The following is a 27,704-nucleotide window of genomic DNA, read 5'->3' as shown; positions in this document are numbered from 1 at the left end:
AGGGGATAATTTTCATTGCATGAAATTAAAAAGACTTTGTAAAAAATGTGACCAAGAGAAGGAGGAAAACAGAAAATGGAGAAAAAAATTTATGTACAATTGATCAGATAAAGATTTTGTATCTAAGATAAAAAAAAAGACTTAAGAATTCTGATCAACAACAATTATGGCTCATAATGAAGCATGATTCCCACCTCTTGGAAAGAGAGGTGCAGTATGAGTTTACATTTTCAGACATGACCAGTATGTAGAGACTTGTTTTGCCTGACACTGCAAGTTTCTCACAAGGGAAGGTGAATTTCTTTTTTTGTGGAGGGAGACCTGGGAAGGAGAAGGGAGGAATAGTAATGGTAATGTCAAAAAGAAGAAAGAAAATGGTATTCATGAAATATTTAAAGAAAATGCAAAGGAGATCAGAGAGAAGTTTAGAGGTCAACGTAAAGAAGCGAGACATATCTAGAACTAACATGTCTAATTGAATATATACTTTCATCTGTGAGATTAATAGTTTTATATACAATTCTGCTTTTCTATTCCTTGTATATAGAAATGTTCATGTTCCTTGGTGTTTGTCAAGTTTTTAATAAGAGCAAACACAATTTTAAAGGAGTATTTTCCTCACAGTTATTTCTAACAAGGGAAGGGAATGAGCATTTTTACAGTACCTACTTTGTGCCAGGTCTTATAAACATCATCTTATTTAATTCTCACAGCAACCCTGCTAGATGGGTGCTGTTATTTTCCCTGTTGTACAGTTGAGGAAATGGAGGATAAGTGACTTGCCCAGGATCACACAGCTAGTAAGTATTTGAGGCCAGACATGAACTCAGGTCTTCCTGACTCCATGCCCAGTGCTTTATCTACTATGTCTCCTAGCTGCTTCCAAGATTATAGGTATAAACAATCATTCAGACTCAAAGATTTTGGTTGAACTTAAAACCTTGAAATTCCTGCAGGAGGAAGATACATTACCAATCATTTTGTGGTCCATGTGCAGCCTTAACGTTGAAGTGTATCACATTGTACCACCAGCAGAGGCTTCACTGTTAGTTCACTGTTAGTCAAGAGAGGGTCTACACATCACCTCTGACACTGCTCATATTTTTCCTTTCAGTGACTAATGGAGGGAGGTTGGCCTTCTTGCTAGTTCAGAGACCCAGTCAAGTTCTTCTGTTTGTGAATTCTAAGTTTCTGAGTCTGGTGAGAAAAGCCTTGAAGGATTTATGACCTCTGCCTTCAACGGCCAAGTTAAGAGCATTACTTGCTGCAGTTAGAAGACATGGCGATTTTGACATGGGCATGGAGGATTTTGAAGGAAAAAAAGATATCCTTCACTAGAAAGCTTCTTGTTCCCTGTAGATTATGGTGGTAGTACATTGCCATTGGCTAAAATCCAAGGTGAACTCCAGAAATTGTGGAAAGCTGCCCAGCAGGGATTATAAAACAGTTTTGATGAGTTCAAATGGAAATAAAACTTTATGTCACCCTGTAGTTCACACTGCAGGGACTCAAGCCTTACACAGTGTGGGAAGTTGTAAAAAATTTGGAGGATCTTTGAATTCTCTTTCCCTAAACACATTCTTAGAAAGCATTTGACGTTAAGAGATGGAACTTAGTTTCTGTCTGATGCTAGACTTTTCCTCTCTTTTTTAATTATAAAATTTAAAAAAGTAAACAAATTAATTCATCACTTATCAGATAGGAACTTCTAGCAACCACAACTCCCTGGAAGACATGAACCTGGGAATAAGCACAGAAATTTGAACAGTGAGGAAAAACTGATGTCACAAAATCCAATCATTTAAGTGAAAGAAAAGGAGTAGACCATGTCCTAATTAATAGACTCTGAAGAGATAGCCAATGGACAACTGAGACGAAGAGACTTTCAGCATCTTGCTAGCTCTTGTTACTTTCTCTCTCTCTCAGCCTCCTGCCCCTCATAAAGCATGGTTAGGATGTTATTTTGCTGTTGGTAACTGGTGGAGTAGGGGTGGGTGTTTGTGATAGAATGTCAATCAGTTTTTGAGTGCACATGGAAAGAGAACACTAGTTTGAGAACAAGAAGAAAGAATGATGGATGTACATAGAATCTGTGTGTGCTTGAGTCTCCATGTGGGTTCCTGACAGTTTTGTGGGTGTCGTTGACTCTAAATCTCTGGAGAGATTGGAGGATCATACAGAGACAAAATAACCCCAGCCTACATGACTAGCTTGTCTGTGTCTAGTAGTGATGACAAAGCCATGACATGGCACCATTTTAAGTTTCTTTTAAGTTTTTGTTAGAAAAAATAGAACATCAGGGGTAGGGGAAGGGCAGCATAAATGAACTTAGAACTCAACCATCTTATTTTTTCTTTGTTGCCGAAGAAGACCATGCAATCAGAGAAATAATGACATGGCACTTGACTTTGTTTTTTTTTTTAAGTGAGGGAGGGCTGTGCAGGTCAACAACCTTACTTCTCCTCCAGAGCCATCTGAATCCAGTGACCAGATATTCATCAGGATGACTGGAGATGACCCAGGATGAAGCAGTTGGGGTTAAGTGACTTGCCCAAGGTCATGCAGCTAGTGAGTGTCAAGTGTTTGAGGTGAGATTTGAAATCAGGTCCTCCTGACTCCTGCTCTATACACTGCACCACCTAGCTGCCCCTTGTGAGAATGAGTGGCTCTATGAGATTTAGGAGTGTTTTAAAAACTGAACAGATTTAATGAGTTAGTTGACATAGCAAGAGACAGTGAGGTCAACAGTGGATGGAAGACTTCCATACTAGCTATGTGTACAGTGTGTATGCTACATAGTAGCAAGTAATGTAACCTCTTGGTGTTCTAGGCAACTGTCAATTGCTTCTAAGACTATATGTTAACATATGAGTTGTGAAATATATTAATAGAGGGAATTTTCACAAGACTTTTCCTACATAAATGAAATCATAGTTTCAGACAGAAGGAACCCCTAAAATACCATAGATATGCAGAATAAGACCAAGTTGGGTTATCCAGCAGCTATAAATTCTGACCTAGTTTGTAACAGAAGAGAAGTAGTAAGGGCTGTTAGGAAAGAAACCCAGCTACCATAGCATAAAATGATAGCTGATCACAAGGAAGAAGACCTCAGAAATACTAATTAGGAAAGGTCAGTACTCTGGGGTCATTTATTTAGGGGCAAACAATCCTCTAAATCTTATACATTTTTGAAGATAATATTTTATTATGGAGTAGTATAATAACTGAAATCCATAATTAGGTACCTGAGTTACCAAGAGAAAGGTTAATGTATTGTTTATTAAGTCAGGGGAATATTAAATTCATTTTAGAAATACAGGCTTTCTCAAAAGTCTTAGTGCAGTTTTAAGTTTTAATAGCTTAAAATTAATAGTTTAAAATAACAATATATTAGAGCTTAAAATATGCTGACTTTCAGGAAAGCGTATATTTCTAACACAAATGATTAAAATCAAATGAAAATTGGAACCATTTCCTAAGATTGCTAAATGCATATGCGTTTACATTACATGTAACCACTAGTTAAAGGAAAAGCAAAATCTTAAATTTCATGTTTTATGAGATCACTACTCTTCACTTGTTTGATACACTGCAAAACATTAATTATAAAGCACATAGTAATTGTATAATAATGTCTTATTCATCTTTGTATATCCTAATGTAGCAGCAAGCACCCTGACATATTCTGCTAGCACAAGTTCTTAGATCTGCTTTTCTAAAAGGAAAACAACTTTTGAGGGGTCAACTATCTTCTTTAATCACACATACCCACAGAGAAAATACAAACAGAGAAATAAAGACCAACAGGCAGGGCTTCTAATTGGTTGATCATAAGCAATGCATACATCACAGATCAATAGACGGATCCAGGTGTCTGACCAGAGTGAGAAGCACCAACATCTGCGTTTTCAAAGACCAGTGGCTCCTTAATGGCTACCCAGAGTCTCATCTGGCACATGAACCTTTTTCCAAAGAGTAAGTCCCCAAAGCAAACTCAGAGTATATATACACTTTTCAGAGCAGGAGGGCATCATGACTCTTGTGACCCAGTGCCTTATTAACACTTAACAAAAGGTGTGGACCTTCCTACAAAACAAGACTCTCCTAATCAAGCTGCCCTTAATGAGTTCCACCTGAGGCCTATTAATGGAAGGGTGGAGATCTTTAACTCTTATTAATATTATATTAACACTACACCTAAGCACTTAGCACAGTGCTGTACAGTTAGTTGAGTGTGTTGAATTAAAATAGAAGTGAATTACTTTGGCCTTAGTGAATCTCATATGAACTTAATTTATTTTCAAGTAGCTTCTCTCTGTCTGTGTCAATCTGTCTGTCTGTCTCTCTTAAAATCCATTATTTATTTATTTTTAACATTCTTAGTTATTTTTGAGTTTTAAATTCTCTCTCTTGCCTACTCCATCTCTACCCACTGAGAAGGTGAGCAATAGTTATATAGCAATCAGTTATATAGATGAAATTATGCTAAACATTTCCATATTATCCATATCATATTGCAAAAAAGAAAAAAAAGTAAAATGAAAAAACTGTATTTCAGTTTTCACTCAGAGTTCATCACTTCTTTCTCTTAAGGGAGATAGTGTTTTTCATCATAAGTCCTATGGAATTGTCCTGGATCACTGTATTGATTAGAATAGCTGAGTCTTTCATTGTTGATCATCATTACAATTTGGCTGTCACTGTGGACAATGATCTCCTGGTTCTGCTTACTTCACATTGCGTCAGTTCATATAGATTTTCCCAAGTTTTTCTAAAAACATCCTGCTCATCATTTTGTAAATTTTGGAATACTACTATTCCATTACAATCATATGCCACAACTTGTTTAGCCATCCCTCAATTGATGGGCATCCCTTCAATTTCCAGTTCTTTGCCACCATAAGAGTTGTCACGAACTTTTGTACATAGATTCATTTCCTTTTTCTTTGATCTCTTTGGGGGCACAGACTAATGGTAGAATTGCTGGGTCAAAGGGTATGCACAGTTTTATAGCCCTATAGGTGTAGTTCTAAATTGTTCTCCAGAATGGTTGGATCAATTCACAACTCAATTAACAGTTCATTAGTGTACCTATTTTTCCCTATGCCTCTAGCACTTGTCATTTCTGATTGGTGTGGAGGAATAGCATAAAGTTGTTTTAATTTGCATTTTTCTAATTACTAGTGATTTAGAGCATTTTTCATATGATGATTTTTTTCTTCTGAAAACTGCCTCTCATCTTCCTTTACAATTTATTAATTGAGGAATGTCTTTGACTCCATTCCCTATGTAATGGAGACAAGAGACCTTTATCAGAGATATTTGCTGTAAAATTTTTTGATACAGCTTCATTGTCTACATTTTGTCAAAATGTACGTGCCCTGATAAACTCTTTTAGTTAAGACTATTTTTGATTTTGCTGTTTCTGAGATCATGATCGCTACCTTTGCCTTTTTAACGTCATTTAAAGCATAATAGATTTTGTTCCATCTCCTTATTTTAACTTCTCTCTCTCTCTCTCTCTCTCTCTCTCTCTCTCTCTCTCTCTCTCTCTCTCTCTCTCTCTCTCTCTCTCTCTCCCTCTCTCTCTCCTCCCTGTCTCTGTGTGTCTTTCTGTTTCAAGTATGTCTCTTGTAAACAGGGTATTGTTGAATTCTGGTTTCTAATCCATTCTGCTATCCACTTCCATTTTTTATGGATGGGCTCATCCTCCATTTGCAGTCACAGTTATGATTATTAATTGTATTTCCCTCCATCCTATTTTCTTCTGTTTATCCTCTCTCTGTATCCTATCCTTCATCAAAAGTCTGTTTCACTTTTGACCACTGTCTCCCTTAATCTGTTCTCTCTTTTATCATTTCCTTCCCTTTTCTCTTGTCCTGTAACCCTCCTGTTTCTTCAGCCTTTTTTTGGGTCTCTTTTAGCAAGGTGTTGACCTGCTTTTCATGCTTTTCTTGCATCTCTCTCATTTCTCTTCCTAGTTTTTCCTCCACCTCTCTAACTTGATTTTCAAAATCCTTTTTGAGCTCTTCCATGGCCTGAGCCCATTGGATATTTATTTTGGATATTTGGGATACAGAAACCTTGATTTCTATGTCTTTCCCTGATGGTAAGCATTATTCTTCTTCCTCTGAAAGGAAGGGAGGAGATATCTTTTCACCAAGAAAGTAACCTTCTATGGTCTTATTTTCCCCCCCTTTTCTGGGCATTTTCCCAGCCAGTGACTTGACTTCCGAGTATCCTCTCCACACCCTCCTTGCTTCCAGATCTGCCCAGCCAGCACTTGGGGTCTGAGATTCAAATGCTGCTTCCCAGCCTCAGGGCTTTGGGTGGGGGCAGAGCTGCTATTCAGTGTGAGATTAAGTTCAGGTGCTCAGGTGGGGGCAGGGCCACCACTGGGGCTCAGTTCCCTCAGGGGGTTTATGTGGAGACCTTCAACAATGGATCCAAGCTCCTGCCTGCTTTGGGAGCCCCTGTCAGCTGCTGCCTCTGCTGTTGTCTCCTGAGGGGGCCTGAGTTATGGGGACACCCTGCTCCCCTCTCGGGGAGCCGAGAAGACCCTCTCACTGACCTTTGGCACCTGTGGGTGGAGGGACCTGTGTGACCACTGGAGACTCTGTCCCTGAAGCCTGCTCGGATCTGCTCCTCTTGGTGCCACGTGGCCAAGGCAGGGCTGGACTCTGCTCCGGGTCCTGGTCCGGGGGACAATGGAACTTCATGTCGGTTTTTCAGGGCTCTCTGGAACAGATACCTCCTCCACTCTGTTGTTCTGTTGGCTTCTGGTGCTCCCAAATTTGTTGGGAGTTCTTCTTTACAGGTATTTTATGGGCTGTGGGTTCAGAGCTAGCATATGTGTATCTTTCTACTCCACCATCTTGGCTCCTCCCCAACCCTCCTATTTCTTTGTTGCATAAGACAGATTTCTTAACTCAAATGAGTGTGTCTATATATATTTTTCCCTTCCCTCTTTTAACCCAGTCATGATGAGAGTGAGGTTCAAGCACTGTCCCCATTTCCCCCTCCATTGTAAAAGCTTTTCCTTGCATATTTCTTTTATGTAAGATAATTTTCCCCATTTTATTTTCCCCTTCTCCCACTGTGTCTGTCTTTCCCATCCCTTTGTATTTGTTTTCCAATTTTCCCAACATAACTGAATCATACTCATGCCTATGTCTATGTAGACTGCTTTTAACTGGCCTAATAATGATAAAATTCTTAGTAGTTACATGTATTTTTATAAAAAGGTTAAATTTATTGAGGCTTTTAATGATTTCTCCTTAATGTTTACCTTTTCATGCTTCTCTTGAATCTTGTGTTTAAATGTCAGATTTTTTATTCAGCTCTTGTCTTTTCATTAGGAATGCTTGAAAATCTTCCATTTCATTAAAAACCCACTCCCCTACTCCCCCCCCCCCCCCCCCCCCCGCTGAAGGATCATAGTTGGTTTTGCTGGGTAGATTATTCTTTTATATATACATATATATATGTATATATATGTATATATGCATTTTATTTATTTTTAATGCTCTACAATCACTACCATAAAACTTAGATTTTTTTCCCCCTACCTAACCCCCACCAACCCTCTCCATCCCCAAGACGGCATACAATTCTATATAGGATCTACACATACGTTCCTATTGAACACATTTTCATTATAGTCATTCTGTGTAGAAGAACTAAAAGAAATGGGGGAACTCATATAACAAGCCAAAACATAATACACACACACACACACACACACACACACACACACACACACACACACATACACACAAAATGCTGTGCTACATTCTGCGATTGAATTCCATAGTTCTTTCTCTGAATGTGGAAGGCATTTTGCCTTAGAAGGCTATTGGGAATTTTTTTTTTTAATGGCCTTGCATTGCTATGAAGATCCAAGTCTACCAGAAAAAAACTTTCACACACTGTGGTCGTTGTTGTGCACAAAGTTCTCCTGGTTCTGCTCCTTTCACTCAGCATCAGATCATATAAGTCTTTGCAGGCCTCTCTGAAGTGTTCTTGTCATCATTTCTTATGATGCAATAGTATTTCATTACCTTCATATACCATAATTTATTCAGCCATTCCCCAATTGATGGGCATCCCCTTGATTTCCAGTTTTTGACCACTACAAAGAGTGCTGCTATAAATATTTTTGTACATGTGGGACCCTTTCCCATTTTTTATGATCTCTTGTGCATGCAGTCCTAGAAGTGATATTGCTGGGTCAAAGGGTATGCACATTTTTGTAGCCCTTTGGGCATAGTTCCAAACTGCTCTCCAGAATGCTTGGATCAGCTCATAGCTCCACCAACAATGAATTAGTGTTTTAACTCTCCCACATCCTCTCCAACATCTATCATTTTCCTGTTCTGTCATGTTTGCCAATCTAATCAATGTGATGTGGTACCTCAGAGTTGTTTTGATTTGCATCTCTCTAATCAAAAGTGATTTAGAGTGTTTTTTCATATGATTATAGATATCTTTAATTTCTTCCTCTGAAAATTGCCTGTTAGTATCCTTTTACCATTTATCAATTGGCAAATGACCTGTATTGTTGTACATTTGACGCAGTTCTCTGTATATTCTAGAAATGAGGCCTTTATCTCTGATATTAGCTATAAAAATTTTTTCCCAGTTGTATGATTAAGGAAATTTATGGTTCAGATTCGCACCTACAACAAGACACATTTGAGAAGGAAAAGCTGGATATTTTATTGATTTACAGAAAAAGCAAATGCATGAACAGTTTAGAGCTATAGCAGAAATAATTAATGTAGCCTAATACTAATATAATTATAGCAATACTAATATAGATATAAGAGGAAATAGAAAAGCATCACCAGTTCAGGGAAGCACCAACACCTGAATTTTTTCAGCTGGGGAATCCCGGGATACAGCTTTCAGGGTCTGAATTGCGGACAAGTGGTCCCAGGCAGAGCATCCTCTCCATGGGTGAGATTCCAAGGACTTACACTAAACAAGGGGACTTTATAGGGATCTAGACAAAGAAGGCTTTTTGCCAACGGCTCCACACAGTGTTCCAAGATGTTCAGGCACATGGCCATGGGAATACAGGTTTTGTCCATCAAGGAGATACCATACAGGGGCCACAAAATATAAGTTAATTAATCATATAGTGGGAGGATTAGCCAGATCCTCCAAGTATTATCTATGTGTTCCGGGAGTGGCTAGTTCCCAAAACATTAATACATGGCCAACACGCGCATGTTATGTTCCTTGAGAGGTCACCAAAAGGACAGAGGGAACTTACTTTATTCAAGGGATATGAAATATTCCTTCATCAGTATACTACATCCCACCGAATTTTGGTTGCATTGGGTTTGGTTGTGCAAAAACTTTTAAGTTTAATGTGATCAAAATTATCCATCTTGCACTTCATAATGTTTTCTGTCTCTTCTTTAGTCAAAAATTCTTCCCTTCTCCATAAATCTGATAGGTAAAATATTCTTGATTGTACTCCTGACTCTGCTTTCCAGAATATCATTTCAAACCCTCCACTTCTTAAATATGGAAGCTGCTAAATCTTGTGTGAACCTGACTATAAGTCCATGATTTTTGAATTGCTTTTTTTTGACTGCTTACAGTATTTTCTCTTTTGACTTGAGAGCTCTGTAATTTGACTATATCAGGAATATCCTGAGAGTTTTCATTTTGGGATCTCTTTCAGGAGAAGATTGGTAAATTCTTTCAATTTCTATTTTACCTTATGGATCTAGGAAATTGGGGTAATTTTCCTTTGTAATTTCTTGAAATATTATGATTAGTCTCTCTTTTTTTAAATCTTGGCTTTCAGGTAGTCAAATAATTATTAAATTATTTGTCCTGGACCTGTTTTCTGGGTCATTTGTTTTTCTGAAAAGATATTTCACATTTTCTTCTTTGGTTTTTTTGTTTTGACTTTGTTTTATTGTTTCTTTATGACTCATGAAGTCATCATCTTTCCTAATTCTGTTTCTTCTTGTTATTTTTTTAAGGGTTTTTAGGATATTTTTAAAAATTTATTTATTTAAGTTTTCAGCATTCATTTCCACAAAATTTTGAGTTCCAAATTTTCTCCCCATTTTCCCCTCCCCCCACCCCAAAACACCGAGCATTCTAATTGCCCCTATCACCAATCTTCCCTCTCTTCTATCTCTGTCTTCTCTTTTGTCCTGTAGGGCAAGATAAATTTCTATACCCCATTACCTGTATTTCTTATTTCCTAGTTGTATGCAAGAATAATACTCAACATTTGTTCCTAAAACTTTGAGTTCCAACTTCTCTTCCTCCCTCCCTCCCCACCCATCCCCACTGGAAAGGCAAGCAATTCAGTATAGGCCATATTTGTGTAGTTTTGCAAATGACTTCCATAATAATAGTATTGTGGAAGACTAACTATATTTCCCTCCATCCTATTCTGCCCCCCATTTCTCCTATTATCTCTTTTGACTCTGTCCCTCCCCAAGAGTGTTGACTTCTAATTGCTCCCTCTTCCCATTGCCCTTTTTTCCATCATCCCCCCCAACCTGCTTATCCCCTTCTCCCCCACTTTCCTGTATTGTAAGGTAGGATTTCATACCAAAATGAGTGTGCATTTTATTCCTTCCTTGAGTGGAATGTGATGAGAGTAAGTTTCATGTTTTTTCTCTCACCTCTTCCCTTTTTCCCTCCACCGAAAAGGCTTTTACTTCCATCTTTTATGAGAGATTATTTGCCCCATTCCATTTCTCCCATTCTCCTCCCAATATATTTCTCTCTCACCCCTTAATTTCATTTTTTAAAGATATGATCTTATCCTTTTCAATTCACCCTGTGCTCTCTGTTTCTCTCTCTCTCTCTCTCTGCGTGTGTGTGTGTGTGTGTGTGTGTGTGTGTGTGTGTAAGTAATCCCACCAACTACCCAGATACTGAAAAAAATTTCAAGAGTTAGAAATATTGTCTTTCCATGTAGGAACGTAAACAGTTCAACTTTAGTAAGTCCCTTATGACTTCTCTTTGCTGTTTACCTTTTCATGCTTCTCTTCATTCTTGTGTTTGAAAGTCAAATTTTCTTTTCAGTTCTGGTCTTTTCATCAAGAATGCTTGAAAGTCCTCCATTTCATTGAAAGACCATTTTTTCCCCTGAAGTATTACACTCAGTTTTGCTGGGTAAGTGATTCTTGGTTTTAATCCTAGTTCCTTTGACTTCTGGGAATATTATGTTCCACGCCCTTCGATCCCTTAATGTAGAGGCTGCTAGATCTTGTGTTATCCTGATTGTATTTCCACAATACTTGAATTGTTTCTTTCTAGCTGCTTGCAATATTTTCTCCTAGACCAAGGAACTCTGGAATTTGGCCACAATGTTCCTAGGAGTTTCTCTTTTTGGATCTCTTTCAGGCGGTGATCTGTGGATTCCTTGAATATTTATTTTGCCCTCTGGTTCTAGAATATCAGGGCAGTTTTCCTTGATAATTTCATGAAACATGATGTCTAGGCTCTTTATTGATCATGGCTTTCAGGTAGTCCCATAATTTTTAAATTGTCTCTCCTGGATCTATTTTCCAGGTCAGTTGTTTTTCCAATGAGATATTTCACATAATCTTCCATTTTTTCATTCTTTTGGTTTTGTTTAGTGATTTCTTGGTTTCTCATAAAGTCATTAGGCTCCATCTGTTCCATTCTAATTTTGAAAGAACTATTTTCTTCAGTGAGCTTTTGAACCTCCTTTTCCATTTGGCTCATTCTGCTTTTGAAAGCATTCTTCTCCTCCTTGGTTTTTTGAACCTCTTTTGCCAATTGAGTTAGCCTATTTTTCAAGGTGTTATTTTCTTCAGCATATTTTTGGGTCTCCTTTAACAAGGTGTTGACCTGCTTTTCATGCTTTTCTTACATCTCTCTCATTTCTCTTCCTAGTTTTTCCTCCACCTCTCTAATTTGATTTTCAAAATCATTTTTGAGCTCTTCCATGGTCTGAGATCATTGAATATTTATTTGGATGTTTGGGATACAGAAGCCTTGACTTTTACGTCTTTCCCTGATGGTAAGCATTGTTCTTCCTCCTCTGAAAGGAAGGGAGAAGATATCTGTTCACCAAGAAAGTAACCTTCTATAGTCTTATTTTTTTCCCCTTTTTGGGTATTTTCCCAACCATTTACTTGTCTTTTGGGTACTTTGTCAAGAGTAGGGTATACTCTGGGAATTTGTAAGATCTCAGTTCCTCCAAGGTGGCACAATTAAGCGTGTATACTGGGTCTGGGAGGAGGAGAGATTTTTGTGCCCAGAATCTTAGCAGTTTCCTCTTTGCAACCACCTGGCTTCCAGATACACAAAGCCAGCACTGGGGGCTGAGATTCAGATAAGCTGCATAGGCAGGGACACCATTCAGTGTGAGATAAAGATCAGCTGCTGCAGGGCCTCTACATAGGGCTGAGGTAAGAATCAGCTGCTCAGTGTCTCCAGGGTTTTTACGATTCAACAATGGATGAGGGCTGCTGTAGTGGCTGCTGTGAGAACTGTTGCACCTGCCCCATGTGGCCTCTGTGTGCCACTGCCTAAGGCTAGAGCTATGAGAAGGCCCTTTTCCCTTCCTGGACAGCTGAAAAAAACCCTGTCACTGATCTTTGGCGCCTGTGGGTTGAGGGATCTGCAAATAACTGCTATTGGAACTGGAGATTCCACCCCTGAGGACTGCTCACGTCCTCCTCCCAGAGCTGCGCCACTGCCAAGCCTGGGCTGGGCTCCACGTCTGGTGCAACAGACGTTTCCTGTTGGCCTTTCAGGTCACCCTGGGCTGGAAATCTCCTCCACTCTGTTCTCCACTTCTGCTGCTCCAGAATTTGTTGAGAGTCCCTCTCTACAGGTATTTTATGGGCTGGGGTTGGAGGAGAGCCAGCATATGTGTGTCTTTCTACTCTACCATCTTGGCTCTACCCCCCAGTTCTGTTTCTTAAGGAGTTAGCTTCTTAAGTGAGATGTTGTGCCTTTTTTCATTTGTGTAGTTATGCTTTTTAAGGAGATTTTTCCTTCAGTGATTTTTTTGTACCTCCTTTCAATTTGGCTTATTCTGCTCTTTAAGGATTGCTTTTCTTGAGTAAATCATTGTGCCTCTTTACTAAGCTGTTAATTCTTTTTTCATAATTTTCTTGTGTCACTCATCTTTTTTCTCAGTTTTTTTCTCAACCATTCCTATCTTTTTCTTCAACTCTTTCAGGAATTCTTGTTATGCTTGTGTCCACTTTGCAATTTTCTTTGAGGCTTAGCTTGTAGTTATTTTCCCCATTGATATCTTCTTTTGAATTTGTGTCTTGATTTTCTCTGCCACCATAGTACCTTTTTACAGTCAAAATCTGTTTTTATTGTTTGCTTATTTTTCAGCATATTTCTTGACTTTGAACTTTATGTTAGAATTGGGCTCTGCTCACCTGGGTGTTGGGATGTACTGTCCCAAGCTTCAGGGTTTTTTTTGTACTGCTGTTTTCAGAGCTAGTTTTGAGGGTCTGTAAGTTTTTGGTGTTTCCAAAGTGGTTTGATTCTGAGCAAAGGCGGCCATCCAAGGCCCACTGCTAGTAATGACACCCCATGTGCTCTGGTTTGGGCCCACCCTGTGTTACAGGCTTCTCCTGATAACCTCTTAAGTTGTTGTAGGCTGAAAAATGTCTCATCCACCTTTGTATTGGCTTTGCCACCCCAAAATTCCATTTGAAGGACTATTTTAAAGTTGTTTTGAGGGGAATGTTGGGAGAGTTTGGCTGGGTTGCTGCCTCCAATCTGCTGTCTTGGCTTTACCTTCACACTAATCAAATACCTTGTCTTTTTACACAAGTAATATGTAGTTGTGAAATAGACCACAATATTTATGCTTAAGTGACCCAAGGAATTTTTTTACTCCTTAGTCTACTTCTTTTTTCACATTGTAATTTGCTATCTTTTTGCTCTCAAGTATGGGAACCATTAAGTCAGTATGTAACATTTACAAGGTATTATATGGTTGCTATTTGGATTGTGAAACATTTCCCTTAGAATTCTGTTTTCATGACTTTGCATTGGCCCTTCATATTTACTCTTGCTTTAAATCTGGACCAACCGAAAGATGGCTCATCTTGGAATAATAGAATCTTAAGTACCCATTTTGGTTCTCAGAGCAAATGGATAAAATCCACTCCTTTAAAGTAAATTCAGTTGCAATAAATGAGGGAGAATTCTCACAGACAGAGGCCAGGAGTCAAATATAGGTGTTCTGAATCCAAATGCAACGTTGTTTTCCCCACTGAACCATAATAGAGACTTTACTAAAGACTGACATAAAAATCATTTTGTTTATGCTTTTGGCACAAATTAATCATGTTATCCATTGGAGGTTCCTCTTCCCCCAATTAATTCCAGTAAGAGTTTTTTCAGTGTCAAGAGTTAGTCAGCAAGGTGTTTTTTCTTGCCAAAATAACTAGAAGGCCTGATGTCACCTTTCTAGTACACTTGCTTCACAGCAGCAAAATGAAATGACTAGAAAAAAAATTTAGCATTATTTTTTAAAATTAAGTTTTGGGCATATTCTAGGCAGATTCATAGCCAGGATGGGGGTGACTATAGGTTTGAAACAGAGTACTGAAATTTAGAGGATGCTGACAAAGTAGAAATAATTTATTTTCTCATAATTCTTAAAAGGGGGGAAGGCTAGCTAACAAATACCATACTTCATCATGGTAGAGATCTTTCCCAATAACACCTTTTCCCTTTCTCCTTTGGCAATGATGTCTCCAATAGTGGTATCCTTGGCCCTTCACACTTGGGGATCAGTGCTCTGGGTTACTTTTCACTTCCACTCAACTGCATTTGTTTTAAAAGGTTGCTGAGTCCATAACTTATGCTACTTTCCCTGATCATCAAAATTGCTAGTTATGGCTCTGATTCTAGGATGAGTCACTTTTGGTTGGAACAAATGCAAATGTACAGTAATCTTTGAGGGGTTTATGAAGCCATAACAATAGAGAATCTTAAGGGATTCTCTAGGATTATCCAAAAGGAATAATGATGTGAAAACCAAATTCACAATTTGTGCTACTCCTTTGGAAACTTATTTCACAAAGATGGTTGCCAGAAAGACAGATAAGGCTTAGAAGACAGAATAATTAATTCATTCTTTCAGTTTTTCCGGACTTTACTTAAAGACTACCTTAAATGAGCTTTATGGGTGTTAGGCAGGATATTAGCTAGAATTTGAAGCCACCAGGCAAAAACATTTTAAAATGCCTCCTTATTCTTTAAAACTATAGGCCCTCCTAGTATGGTAAATCCCTCCACCAACTCAGATCACAACCTCTCCATGATTTAGCAGACAATTCCTAAAAAATTACCTAGGTTAAGCAAAATATAAGAGTCAGTATAGTGTCAGAAATGATATTTGAACTCAGACATTCCAGACTTCATGCCCAGCATTCTATCCACTATGCAACACTAATCTCCATTTTGGAGTGAGCTCTTAATTGACGCAAACAGGTGTTTGATGGTGATTTTAGTTATCAGCATGTGAGCCTCATAGCAAAAACTGACTTTGGAAGTTTCTACTATCCCCCTCCACTCACTAATTGCCACTTCTTATTGCCTAGGGGTTGGCTCATTTGGCTATTTCATATTCAATTTTCCATTCAAAATTATTCAAACCTATCACAAATTCTCTGAATTATAGCTTCCATTTCTTAAGCAGAGTTTTAAAGAGTCTTCATAATTGTTCCACTTCTTTCAGTCAGTTTTTTTTCAGTTTAGTCATAAGTTCTGGGTTGAGTTTCTTTTCTAAATTATGTTTTAAAATATCCTTCAAAAGTATGTACTAAAAGATTCTTTGGACATTCCCTTTAGGCAGATACTATTTAAATGTAAATAATGCCGTTGAAAATATAATACACACACTTTTATATTTTTTATTTAACCCAAGACTAAAGTTACTCCCAGAATCATCCTGCTAATTTAAGGGAAGATTTCAGACTTCCACTGCGTGACTATTTTGCTGAATATTTATTTTTTCAGTCTAAATATTTCTTGAAGAAACCAAGTGCAGACACAGGCAAATACACGCAAGCTTTGAACACCCTAAATGGACAGCTTAAGGGAAACAGACACATGCTACCTTCTAGGCTCTAAATGAGGATTTCCCCTCCCTTTGAAGGGGAATCCCAAATGACTGAAGGCTATAGGTATTGAATATAGAGGAAAAAATATTGATGATATTTATCATGGTGAAAATTGCATTAATTATCCTATTAATCCAGCTAATAATGCAAATATAAGTGAACCAATGAAGAGTTAAAGTAAGCAAAACTAGGAGAACAATATTTACATGATGATCACAATTACAAAAAGGAAAACGATGAAAGATTTCAGAATTGCAGTTATTGCAGTGACCAATGGTTTCTTTTTTTTTCAATTTTTAAAATTTTTTTTCTTGTGGAAAGTGGAATTTTATTATTTTTTATTTTTCATTTTTTAACACAGTTCATATCACATAACACAATTCCAACTTTTGGTCAGGTGATATTTCTTTTAAAGCATTTACAATATAGACCACAAACGGATTTTTTTTTAACATTAACCAACTGAGACACAAATAATAACTATGTATGCTGACTTCATCATAATCTCTTGACCTAATTGTCTCCACACTATTACTAAGAATTAAAGGACCCTACCTTATTGTTGTTGGTCTAAAGTCCTAAGCCTAATAGCTTAAATTTAGACTTGATCTCGGATGTTCCCCTACCAACAATCTATAATATAATAGATCTTGTATTAAGCTTACAAACCTTTTGACTATAGGAAATTGCCACTAAGAGTAGGGACATTGCAGGGAAGCAATATCTCCCCAGCTTCATATCAGTTTCGGGCAGGAGTAGATTATCAACTTGCATTCAGTGAGGCTTAGAGTCTGCCAGGTGTCAGTGGAGAATTTGAGTCAGGAGAATCCTACCTCAGCCCAGGCTGAACAGTCGCTCTCCCACCCTTCCTGTGAGATCACCTTTTGCAGTTTATACCAGCATCTCACAGGCTTACTGGCATCATGGATTGGAGGCTCAGACCACCTTTGTTGCTATCCATGCCTGGAGTTAGAGTCAGAAGAACACTCCCTTAATAGTCCCATAGCATCTTAAAATAGCAAGTTCCAATAACCAGATTTCAGATATGACTGTAATTTCACATTGGCTAATGAACATCTTTTGAGGCAAGTCTTAAGTGGCTTACATGCCTTTCTATACCTGCTTAAATAACAATCATAAAATCAAATTTACCATTAAAACCTTAACTTTTCCATCAATGCCAAATTTTACCTGCCTCTATGACACTTACACTAAACTTCATTTCCCCAAACTAAAGATGTCTCAGATTTAGTCTCAGTAGTTAATTCAGTCAGTTGTTTTAATACTAATTGCTTTTACATCACTTTGTAACTTGTCCAATTTTTCTCCCCACCTCTCCCCTCCCCCACACCCCAATATCCTACATTCTGATTACCCTCTCCCTCAATGAGCCTTCCCTTCTATCACACCCCACCCTTCCCCTATCCTCATCCTCTCTCTCCTCCTGCAGGGCAAGACAAACTTTTACACCCCATTTTCTATGTTTCCTACCTCCCGGTTATATGCAACAACAATTCTCAACATTCGTTTCTAATACCTTGAATTCCACCCTCTATCCCTCCTCCCTCCCCACCCATCCCCACTGAGAAGTCAAGCAACCCAATACGGGCTATATATGTATCACTTTGGAAAAGACTTCCATAATAATCATCATACTGTGTAATACTAACTATATTGCCCTCTGTCCTCCTCTATGCCCCCTTATTTTTTTATTGCCTCATTTGACCTTGTCCCTTTCCAAAAGTGTTTATTTCTAGTTACTCCCTTCTCCCATTTTCCCTCGCTTCTATCATTTCCCTCACCCCACTTGTCGCCTCCTCCCTCACTTTCTGGTATTACAAGATAGACTTTCGCACCAAATTTAGTGAGCATATTATTCTCTCCTTAAGCCATACATGGAGAGAGTAGCTTCATTTTTCCCTTCTCCCCTTTCTCCTCCATTGAACAAGGTTTTTCTTTCTCTTTTATGAGTTATAGCCTGCCTCATTACATTTCTCCCTTTCTTGTCCCAATATTTTCCTCCCTCATCCCTTAATTTTTATTTTATATTTTTCGTGGATATCATCTCTTCTGATTCAATACAACCTGTACTGTGTGTGTATGTATGTGTGTGTGTGTGTGTGTGTGTGTGTGTGTGTACAATCCCCCCACCTACCCAAATGCTAAGAAAAGTCTCAAGAGTTATAAATATTTTCTTTCCATGTAGGAATGTAAACAGTTCAGCTTTAGAATGTCTTTTATGATTTCTCTTTCCTGTTTACCTTTTCAAGCTTCTCTTGATTCTTGTGTTTGAAAGTCAGACTTTCTATTCAGTTCTGGTATTTTCATCAATAATGCTTGAAAGTCCTCTATATCATTGAATGACCTTTTCTTCCCCTGAAGTATAATACTCATTTTTGCTGGGCAGGTGATTCTTGGTTTTAATCCTAGTTCCTTTGACTTCTGGAATATCCTATTCCAAGCCTTTTGATCTCTTATTGTTGAAGCTGCCAGATCCTGTGTTATCCTGATTGTATTTCCACAAAGTTCAAATTGTTTCTTTTTAGCTGCTTGCAGTATTTTCTCCTCGACCTAGGAACTCTGAAATTTGGCCACAATATTCCTAGGAGTTTTTCTTTTCAGGTCTCTTTCAGGAGGTGATGGGTGAATTCTTTCAATATTTATTTTGCCCTCTGGTTCTAGAATATCAGGACAGTTTTCCTTCATAATTTCATGGAAGATTATGTCTAGGCTTTTTTTTTGATCATGGCTTTCAGATCCATAATTTTTCAATTGTCTCTCCTGGATCTGTTTTCTATGTCAGTTGTATTTCCAGTGAGATGTTTCACATTATCTTCTATTTTTTCAGACTTTGTTTTTGTTTTCTAACTGCTTGGTTTATCTCATAGTCATTCATTTCCCTAAACTGAATTCTGTCTTTCAGAGAACTATTTTTTTCAGTGAGCTTTTGAACCTTCTCCTCCATTTGGCTAATTATGCCTTTTAATGTCTCCTTCTCCTCATTGGCTTTTTGGATCTCTTTTTGCAATTGAGTTAGCCTCTTTTTAAAGGTGTTATTTTCCTCAGTATTTTTTTTGGTTCTCCTTTAGCAAGCTGCTAACTTGCTTTTCAAGCTCTTCCATTGCCTGAGCCCAATTTAAGTTCACTTTGGAGGATCTGGAAGCAGGGGTCTTAACTTCCTGTGACAGTAAGCCTTGTTCTTCCTCATCTGAAAAGATGAGAGGAGACTCCTGTTCCCTAAGAAAGTAACCTTCTATGGTCTTATTTTTTCCCCTTTTTTGGGCATTTTCCCAGCCAGTTACTTGACTTCTGAATCCTTTGTCAAGAGATTAGACTCAGCTGCTTGGTTCCCCTGGGATTTGGGTGGGTTTCTTAAGGAAGCCAATAATAGTTCATACTTCCTACATCTCAACAGAATAGTGAATTATAGGTGTGGGATGAAACATGCTTCTTTGGACATGACCAAAATGTTGAATTGTTTTGCTTAACTCTACTTTTTATAAATCAGAGTTCTATGGTGGGAAATAGGGTCACTGAGAAGTGACAATGATTGTGTTTAAAATTTTTGGTCTTAATTTGTGGAATAAAACAAGCATTTTCCTAACATAGTACAATAAAAAATGATTGCATATGATACCGTAAATCTATGGTGTACAACTTTCTATTTCTTTTAAATATAAAACAAAATTATCTTGTAAATTTCTTTTTTTTCCTCCTTCCTCCCACCCTAGAGATGGCTACCATTAGTTGCAAAGAGGCATATATGTGTAAACTTATTTTATACATACTTCTATTTACCATTTCTTTCTCTGGTTGCAGATAGCATCTCTTTTCGTATGTCCTTTATGGTTATTTTGGGTTTTTATAATAATCAAAATAGCTTATTTGCTCAAAATCATTCTTAAAACAATATTAATATTCCTGTATATAATATTCTCTTGATTTTGTTCATTTCACTCTTCATTTTTTCATGCAAATTTTCCATGTTTTTCCAAAATCATTGAACTCATCATTTCTTATAGTACAGTAGTATTCCATAACAATCATATACCACAACTTGCTCAGCCATTCTCCATTTGATGGCCATCCATGCAATCTGCCACCACGAAGACAGCTGCTATAAACATTTTGCAACAAATAAGTTCTTTTCCTTTTCCCCTAATTATCTTCATAAATAGAGCAAGTAGTGATATTGCTGGGTCAAAGAGTATAGACCATTTAATAATTCTTTGGACATAATTCCAGATTGCTCTCCAAAATGATAAAAAAAATAGTAAAAAGAAGTAAAAACAGTAATTAAAAATACCAAAAAAAAAAAAAGGTAGCATGGTGCAGTGGAAAATATTCCAGAGTCTTAGGTTCTGTGTTCAAATTGCTCCTCTGATTTTTAATACCTTGTGATCTTTTGCAAATCATGTAACTTCCCTGGGGACTGATGCATTCATGGCACTTCTGCTAATTATAGAGATGAATATGCAGTGTTACTCCTTGAAAACACAAATATTAGTACTACGGGGGAGGGAAAGCATGGGAATTAGAATTTATATAGCATCTATTGTGTGCCAAGCAGTATGCTAAGCTCTTTATAAATATTGTCTTATTTGATCCCAACCATATAAACAGATGAATATTAGGGTTTTTTACAAATCAAGTTATTATTCAATTTAACAGTAAGTGTTATAACATGTCTACTGCATGCAATGTACTGTGTGAAGCAGAAGCATTAGAGATATAAAGGCTAAAAGTACACTTTGATCCTTTGTCCTCAACTTACTGCTTCTTGTTTTGCAATTCTAGATATTTGCTTCTGAATGAAAGAATAAAGCATTTGTTAAGCTTACTCTGTTCAAAGCACTGGGTTAAGCATTGAGGATACAAATAGAAAAATAAGAGGTTTCTGTTTTTAAGTAACTCTGATTCTAGTAGGGGATACAACACACATGTGTCTTGTCTGTCTCTATGATGTGTTGCTTCTTAACGGTGAGCACTCTGTTTCTTCATCTTTGCATTCCCCAGAGTACCTTGCACAGTACTTTGAATATAGTTTAGGTCTTGATATATGCTTTTCAAATTGGATCAAATTAAAGGCAGTCCTTGCCCTCAAGGTGTTTATGATCTAGTTATATTTCAAGAGGTAGCATCTTAAAGTGTTGTATTTGGAATTATTCATAAAAGATTCTTTAACAGTGCATGTACTGGTAACTGAGTTTTTAACAGGGATTTACCTCTTTACCGCTTTAAGGATCAAAATACTTATTTTCCTTGCTGTTTACTCCTTGCTGCCCATCTTATAGGACTGACAGGAAACTTCTGAATCTATGTGAACTTTGGGTCTTTGGATAGATTTTAGAGGTCATCTATGAGTTTGGATGGGAACAATGATAGCTTTATGTCAATTTATTTCATTTTCATTGTAATCCTATGTATTTTATTTTTTGCATTTAAAAAGTAGTGTTCTGAGAAGGAGTCTGTAGTCTTCATCAGATTACCATAGGGCTCCATGACACAAAAACGGTTAAGAACTCTGGATAGAGACCATTCTTTTCTGTTGTTGTTTTTTTAATTTCTTAAATAGGTAAGTTTTTATTACTAATGCACTAAATAATCTAGCTAAAGAAGTGAAATCTCAAATTCACCAAATTTAGAACCAGTTCATCATACTCTTTCATGTTATCTCTTTTGGTTTGTATGGATAACATATAATCAAAACTGACATTTAAAAAGCATTTTAAGATTTGTAAAATGTTTTCCATACATTGACTCTTTTGAATCTCTAAGAGAGGAAATGTAAATTAGAGGACAAAGTCAGAGTCAGGAAGGCTTTGGTTTCCATCCCACCTTTAACATGTCTTGGTTATGGTCCTTCACAGGTTGCTGAGCTCCAGTCATCTTTTTTCCTATTATTAGGTGCCAATCTACATTGGCAAGAGGGTGTTTCTTCATTGAATATTCCCTATACCAATGTCTGATTGAAAAAAGTCATTTAAGCCTTCACAGTTATCAGAATTACAGAGGAGGGAACTAAGAAAAGAAGTGAAGTACATTGCCCATGGTCCCAAAACAAGATATTTTGGGCTCTAAAACTAGTACTCTATACGTTGTGTTGTTAAGTAAGATAAGGAAGAAAAATTATGAACATCATCTATATTGTATTGTTATTTATTTTGTTAGACATTTCCTAATTGCATGTCAGCTTGGTTCCACTGTACCGTATAATTTTGTCACCCACTTCTGTTCTAGACCAGTGGTGTCAAATTAAAATGAAAACAGATCCTTGTGGGCTATGTATTGACTTGGAAAACCACAAACAGTATGTTGTTTTGTTATTTTTTACGTTAAACATTTTAAATGACATTGGCCATTTCTGAAGCTCTTAAAAATGGAGGAATATAGAACTGGGCAAAGAGAATAATACTATTTTTTTCCTTATTTTAATTTCTCTGATGCCTTATATTTCCCTCTCTTTTTTATTAAAACACTAGGATATGGAAATATTGCTCCAAGCACTGAAGGAGGCAAAATCTTTTGTATTTTGTATGCCATCTTTGGAATTCCACTTTTTGGTTTCTTACTGGCGGGAATTGGAGACCAGCTTGGAACTATCTTTGGGAAAAGTATTGCAAGAGTGGAGCAGGTCTTTCGGGTAAGTACTCTTAGACCTATGGCTGAATTACTTATTGGTATGACAACTCTTTTATTTGCCATACCTAGAATCCAGAAGGAATTTTAAGTGGCATGTTATGTTTTTAATTGAGTAATTTAATTTTATAATCTTATCCTACGTGGTTACAGATGTTACAATAGATGCAATATATTTGTGACCCTGGAAACTGAGTAACATCACATTTCAAGAAATAATTTCATAATGATCTGAACCTGACTCAGGGCAGGTTCTTGGTAAGTTTGGTCTGATATTGGAATGAAATGAGACAGTGGTAGGGCTTTTACTAACCAAGAAAAAAGGAGTCTTACCTAGCCATAATATAGAAAGGATACTCAACAAAGCTACTTTGCTTAGCCTTGCCTCATCTCTATCTGAAAGGCATCTATCTGTTTTGTCGAGCAGAGTATGATGATTCCCATCACTGAGACATCAGCCAGATCTGAAGGACCATGACATCTTGCAGGAGGGGCTTTTTATACCTTTCAGGAAATAGAAAACCATGCCAATGAGCCTTAGTTCCCTAGGCAGTCAAATCTTTTTGGACAGCTTTCTTGGCTTTTAAGAAAAGAACTAGTCTAACCTAAATGGAGGTGGTGGTGGTGAGGGAGTAATGTTAAAAAGCCTGGACCTATTACAACCTTCTCACTAAGTAGTATTCCTGGGCACACAAAAGTGAGCACAGTATTCATCTAACATGACAACTCCAGATGGGAATGACTTCCTGAAGTGACAGAAAAGTAGGATAGATCTTTTAGAATAAGATCCTTCCTACTGCCCCTCAAGTCACACTATGTAGGTGGCTGCTTATGTGTAAGGTTAAATTTTATTAATCTACTGTATTTTCCATTATTACCATAATTCTGGATTTCTTTTAAAAGCATTCTTTCTTGTACTTAGCCAAGATTTTTAAATGATCTCAGATATTAACAAGAATCCATCAGTGTCTTGACGTTGAGTACCAATGGTTGTTCATTGTGACTAGAGTTTTCTGCCACTGCAGCCAAATCTAGTTTTCTGAATGTGCTGAATAGTAGAATACTAGAATGTGCTGAAATACTGTATTTTTTTCTGAAGCATTTTGTTACTAGAGTTTAGGGCCTTGTCTTATTTTTAGAACTAACCGCAGACAGTTTCTTTAAATTGGGCCAATCTCTGCAGATTGAACTTGCTTTGGAATTTGATGCTAAGCATAGATTTTTGGTTCAGTGTGTCATCCATTCATGTTTCATCTGAGCAGTACAGAGGCTTTGTAAAAAATCTCAAAGTATTTGCCCAGAAGGGCTGCTTGCTCTTATCAGGGGTGCACCTGGTCTCTGCAGTGGGTCACTGTGCAAACTGTGTAAAGCTCAACTTAAAAGCCTTCTTATTGATGTTTATAGCTTCCTAAGTTATAGATGGTGACACTATCTATGAGTCTTTTTGAACTCCTTTGAAACATCTCTTTGTCAAATAATAGCACTCATAAATCATCTTGAACTTGGAAAATGTGTCGTTGTAACCAAACACTTGGAAAATCAGAGTTCTAAATGGAAGAAATTAAACATCTCAACTGGTTCCACCATTTCCTCCCCCTTTTTCATTTACTTTTTCCAGGTCTTATATTTTCTCAGGTAGTTGGTACAATGAATAAAGTAACAGATTTAGAGTCAGGAAGATATGAGTTCAAATGTGACCTCAGATACCTACAAAATAAATCTCAATATGACATGGATGATGTTCATAGTTTTTCTTCCTTATCTTACGATATGATCTTGGGCAGGGCATGTAAACTCTGTCTACTTCAGTTTTCTCTGCTGTAAAAAACAAAAACAAAAATGGGGATAATAATAACACACACTTTCCAGGGGTTTTGTTAGTATCAAATGAGAAAATATTTGTAAAGTACTTATAGCACAGTGACTGATACATAATAGGTGCATAATAAATGCTTGTTCCTTTCTTCTTCCTTGTAAAAATAAGGAGTTTAGATAAACTCTAAGATCCCTTTCAGTTTTTAAAATCATCACTAAACAATACATCTCCTTAGTTAGCTAATTAGTATTTATTAAGCCTTATTGTGTGTCAGGCACTGTACTAAATTATTAGAATAAAAACACACTAGGTAAAATAATTCCTACTCTCAAAGAATTATGAAACTGCTTTTTTTCTGTGAATATTATGGTATATCCCATAGTATATTTTTGAAGAAAAAAAAACACTAGTAATAATTATCTCCTTCCCCTTAAACCCAACCCTCTAAAAATACCTAGTTCAACTGATATTTGAGATGGAAGTTTACAATCTAGCAGTATGGACAGTAACTGGTCCATCCTAGTTGAAATGAAGTTTTACTGAAAAACCTGAATTAATTTACAAGGATGAGGTTTTCTCACATTCTTAAACTGGTTTTGCTAATATAAATAAAGCACATCTATTTGTAAAATGCTTGAGCATTATGTTGGGCCTCACTTGGTGATTAACATTGGAGAGAAGCAATAGTATGTTTCCTGGCTATGCAAATAAAAAATCACCTAACATATGCTTATGGCATATGGAATTCTGGTAGGAAAAATGAGACCCAATACTTTTGACTAGGTGTGTTGTAACTCTATAATAATGTAGCACTTCAAGGTTTCCTTCACAAATGTTTTTCAGAAGTATGTAGTGCAGATATTATTATCCCCATTTTAGGGAGATGGTGAAACTAAGACTTGGGAAAGTTACTTAGCCACAGTCAGACAGCTAGTAAGTGTCACAGGGAAGACTTGAGGGAAAGTTTCTCCATTATTTGCAAATCTTTGTGTAACTGTTAAGTGTCAGGGTCAAGACTTGAACCAAGAACTTGACTTCAAATTCAGGACTTTTCTCATTACATTATGCTGTCCTGTCTACCCACTACACATATGGGTGAAGGCAAATAACAACTGAGTAATGTATGAAGCCCTACTCATCTCTGCCTCTTATCTTTCTCATCTTCCTTCAAAACTCAGCTAAAGTGACACCTCTTAGATGAAGCCTTTGCTAATCCCTTCACTGGGTCCTTTCCTTCCCTCCAATTACTCAGTATTTATGGAGAGAGAGTGTAGGGTAACACATAGAGAGCTGGCATTCAAATCCCACTTCTGGCTGGGCAGTTCACTTCATTATTTTTCAGTGCCTCAGACCAGTGATATCAAATTTAAATGGAAACAGATCCTTGTGGGCTGTATATTGACTTAGAAAACCACAAATTATTATCTTTACTGTATTTTTATTTGTTTTGTTAAACATTTCCCAATTCCATTATAACTTGGGTCTACCATATTGGGGGATTTTGTCACTCACCTCTGCACTGTACCAGTGGTGACAAACTCAAATAGAAAATGAGTCACATAAGGATTCCTGTGGCAGCAGATTGACTTAGTTTTAAAATGTAATATTATTTATGTTTCATTGTATTTTTGGTTATGTTTTTAAATATTTTCTAATTGCATTTTAATCTAATTGAGGCCTCACTCAGTAGTCCACGTGCCGTATGGTTCATAGTATTTGCCACTTCTGCTGCAGACAAGTCTGTAAAACTATAAGTTAGAGCGATAGTGCCTACATTCCTTAGTAGAAGGAATTTATGCATCTGAGAGTTCCCTATAGTGATAAATTCATAGATTCAGCCCCTATCCCTTAAACTGCATAGATTTTGCATCTACTTTCATGTTTTTCTCAATAGAATTCATTCTCCTTGAGAGCTGGGATTATTTTATTTTTGTTGTTGTATTCTCACCCCTTAGCACAGGGTCTGGCACGTAGTAGTTACTTAATAAATGCATGCTAATTGGATCTTCACAAGCTCATGATATTGATTTTACAAGGGTGGAAGAAGAACTTGGTTCCACTTGGTCAGTAATTGAAGTAAGAAGACATTTACTTCACTGGGAAATCTTATTTTATCTCAGGAAAAAAGGTATTGACCTAGAGAAAATATGAAGTAGAGCTACAAGGTGTGTTTTGGGATAATCTAAGGTCCTGTCTTTGCAACTTTGGCCAATATGCTCCTAGTTTTAAGGAATAGCCCGGGGAGGTCAAGTGCCTGCACCGCAAAGCACTATTAATAAAGACTATTTCCTAATCTGCCTTCTCTTCTTGTCACAAAACCATAGATTAGAGCAGGATTAGACATCATTTAGTTCAACCTTCTCCTTTTCCAGAGTAGGAAGTGAAATACCAGTGAGGGGAAATGGCTTATCCAAAGCCATAAAATTAGCTAGTGTGTTGAGTACTACAATTTCCTGACTAGTCGCCCCCAGTAGTCCTGAGTTTTTTGGTTTATTACTTTGTTTTTGGTCTAGACCTGGGTTTTCCAAATTACATAGATCTCTTGCAATGGAATGGAAATTCTTTTTTTTTCATGTTAATTAGCAATTCTTCTGAAACTTACAGTCTCAGGGATCAAGAGACTTGACCAGGATCACACAGCTAGTATCTGTTAGAAGCAGGACTTGAAATCAGATCTATGTCCAAAGCTTTTCTTTTATCTACTGTGTCATCGATATCAACTTCTTAGCTCTGAGTATGAGTCTGGAATACAGCTGCTGCTGTCAGTGCTGATTTATACTGCTTAACACAACCTTGGGAACTTTTTTTTTTTGTTGAAATTCATGATTATATCACAGAAATTATCAAAATAAGACTCCTCAAATTTCCTGGGAAAATATAAACACTTCTTCTAAAGAAGGATCATGTGATGGAATGCTGTTTGGCAACAGCTAATGTGTTAGTGTTGAATCTGTTTGACTTAATATTAATATGTGGACCATCACATGCTATGGAAACCCAACAGAACTAGATGGTGTTCTTTCCTGGGCTAATCTGCTGATCATCATTGGGCTTTGGATTCGATTCAATAGCAGCTGTGTGCTTCTTCACAGTGATTAGAGAAACTATTTCAACTGTTTCTTATGAAACCAAGA

At 37.2% G+C, this 27,704-nt stretch overlaps 1 protein-coding gene across 1 annotated transcript in view; it reads left to right on the top strand.

The window, feature by feature from the left end:
- Positions 1-27,704, top strand: part of KCNK10 (potassium two pore domain channel subfamily K member 10) — a 194,007-nt gene that overhangs the window by 101,902 nt on the left and 64,401 nt on the right. Inside the window, exon 4 of the mRNA XM_072622666.1 lies at positions 22,598-22,758. Coding sequence (XP_072478767.1) covers positions 22,598-22,758 — 161 coding nt within the window. The remainder of the gene's footprint in view (positions 1-22,597; positions 22,759-27,704) is intronic.

This window comes from Notamacropus eugenii, chromosome 7, assembly GCF_028372415.1.
Source record: "Notamacropus eugenii isolate mMacEug1 chromosome 7, mMacEug1.pri_v2, whole genome shotgun sequence".
Lineage (NCBI taxonomy): Eukaryota > Metazoa > Chordata > Mammalia > Diprotodontia > Macropodidae > Notamacropus > Notamacropus eugenii.
The sequence above is the reverse complement of the archived record's forward strand: the minus strand, read 5'-3'. Positions and strand labels throughout refer to the sequence as shown.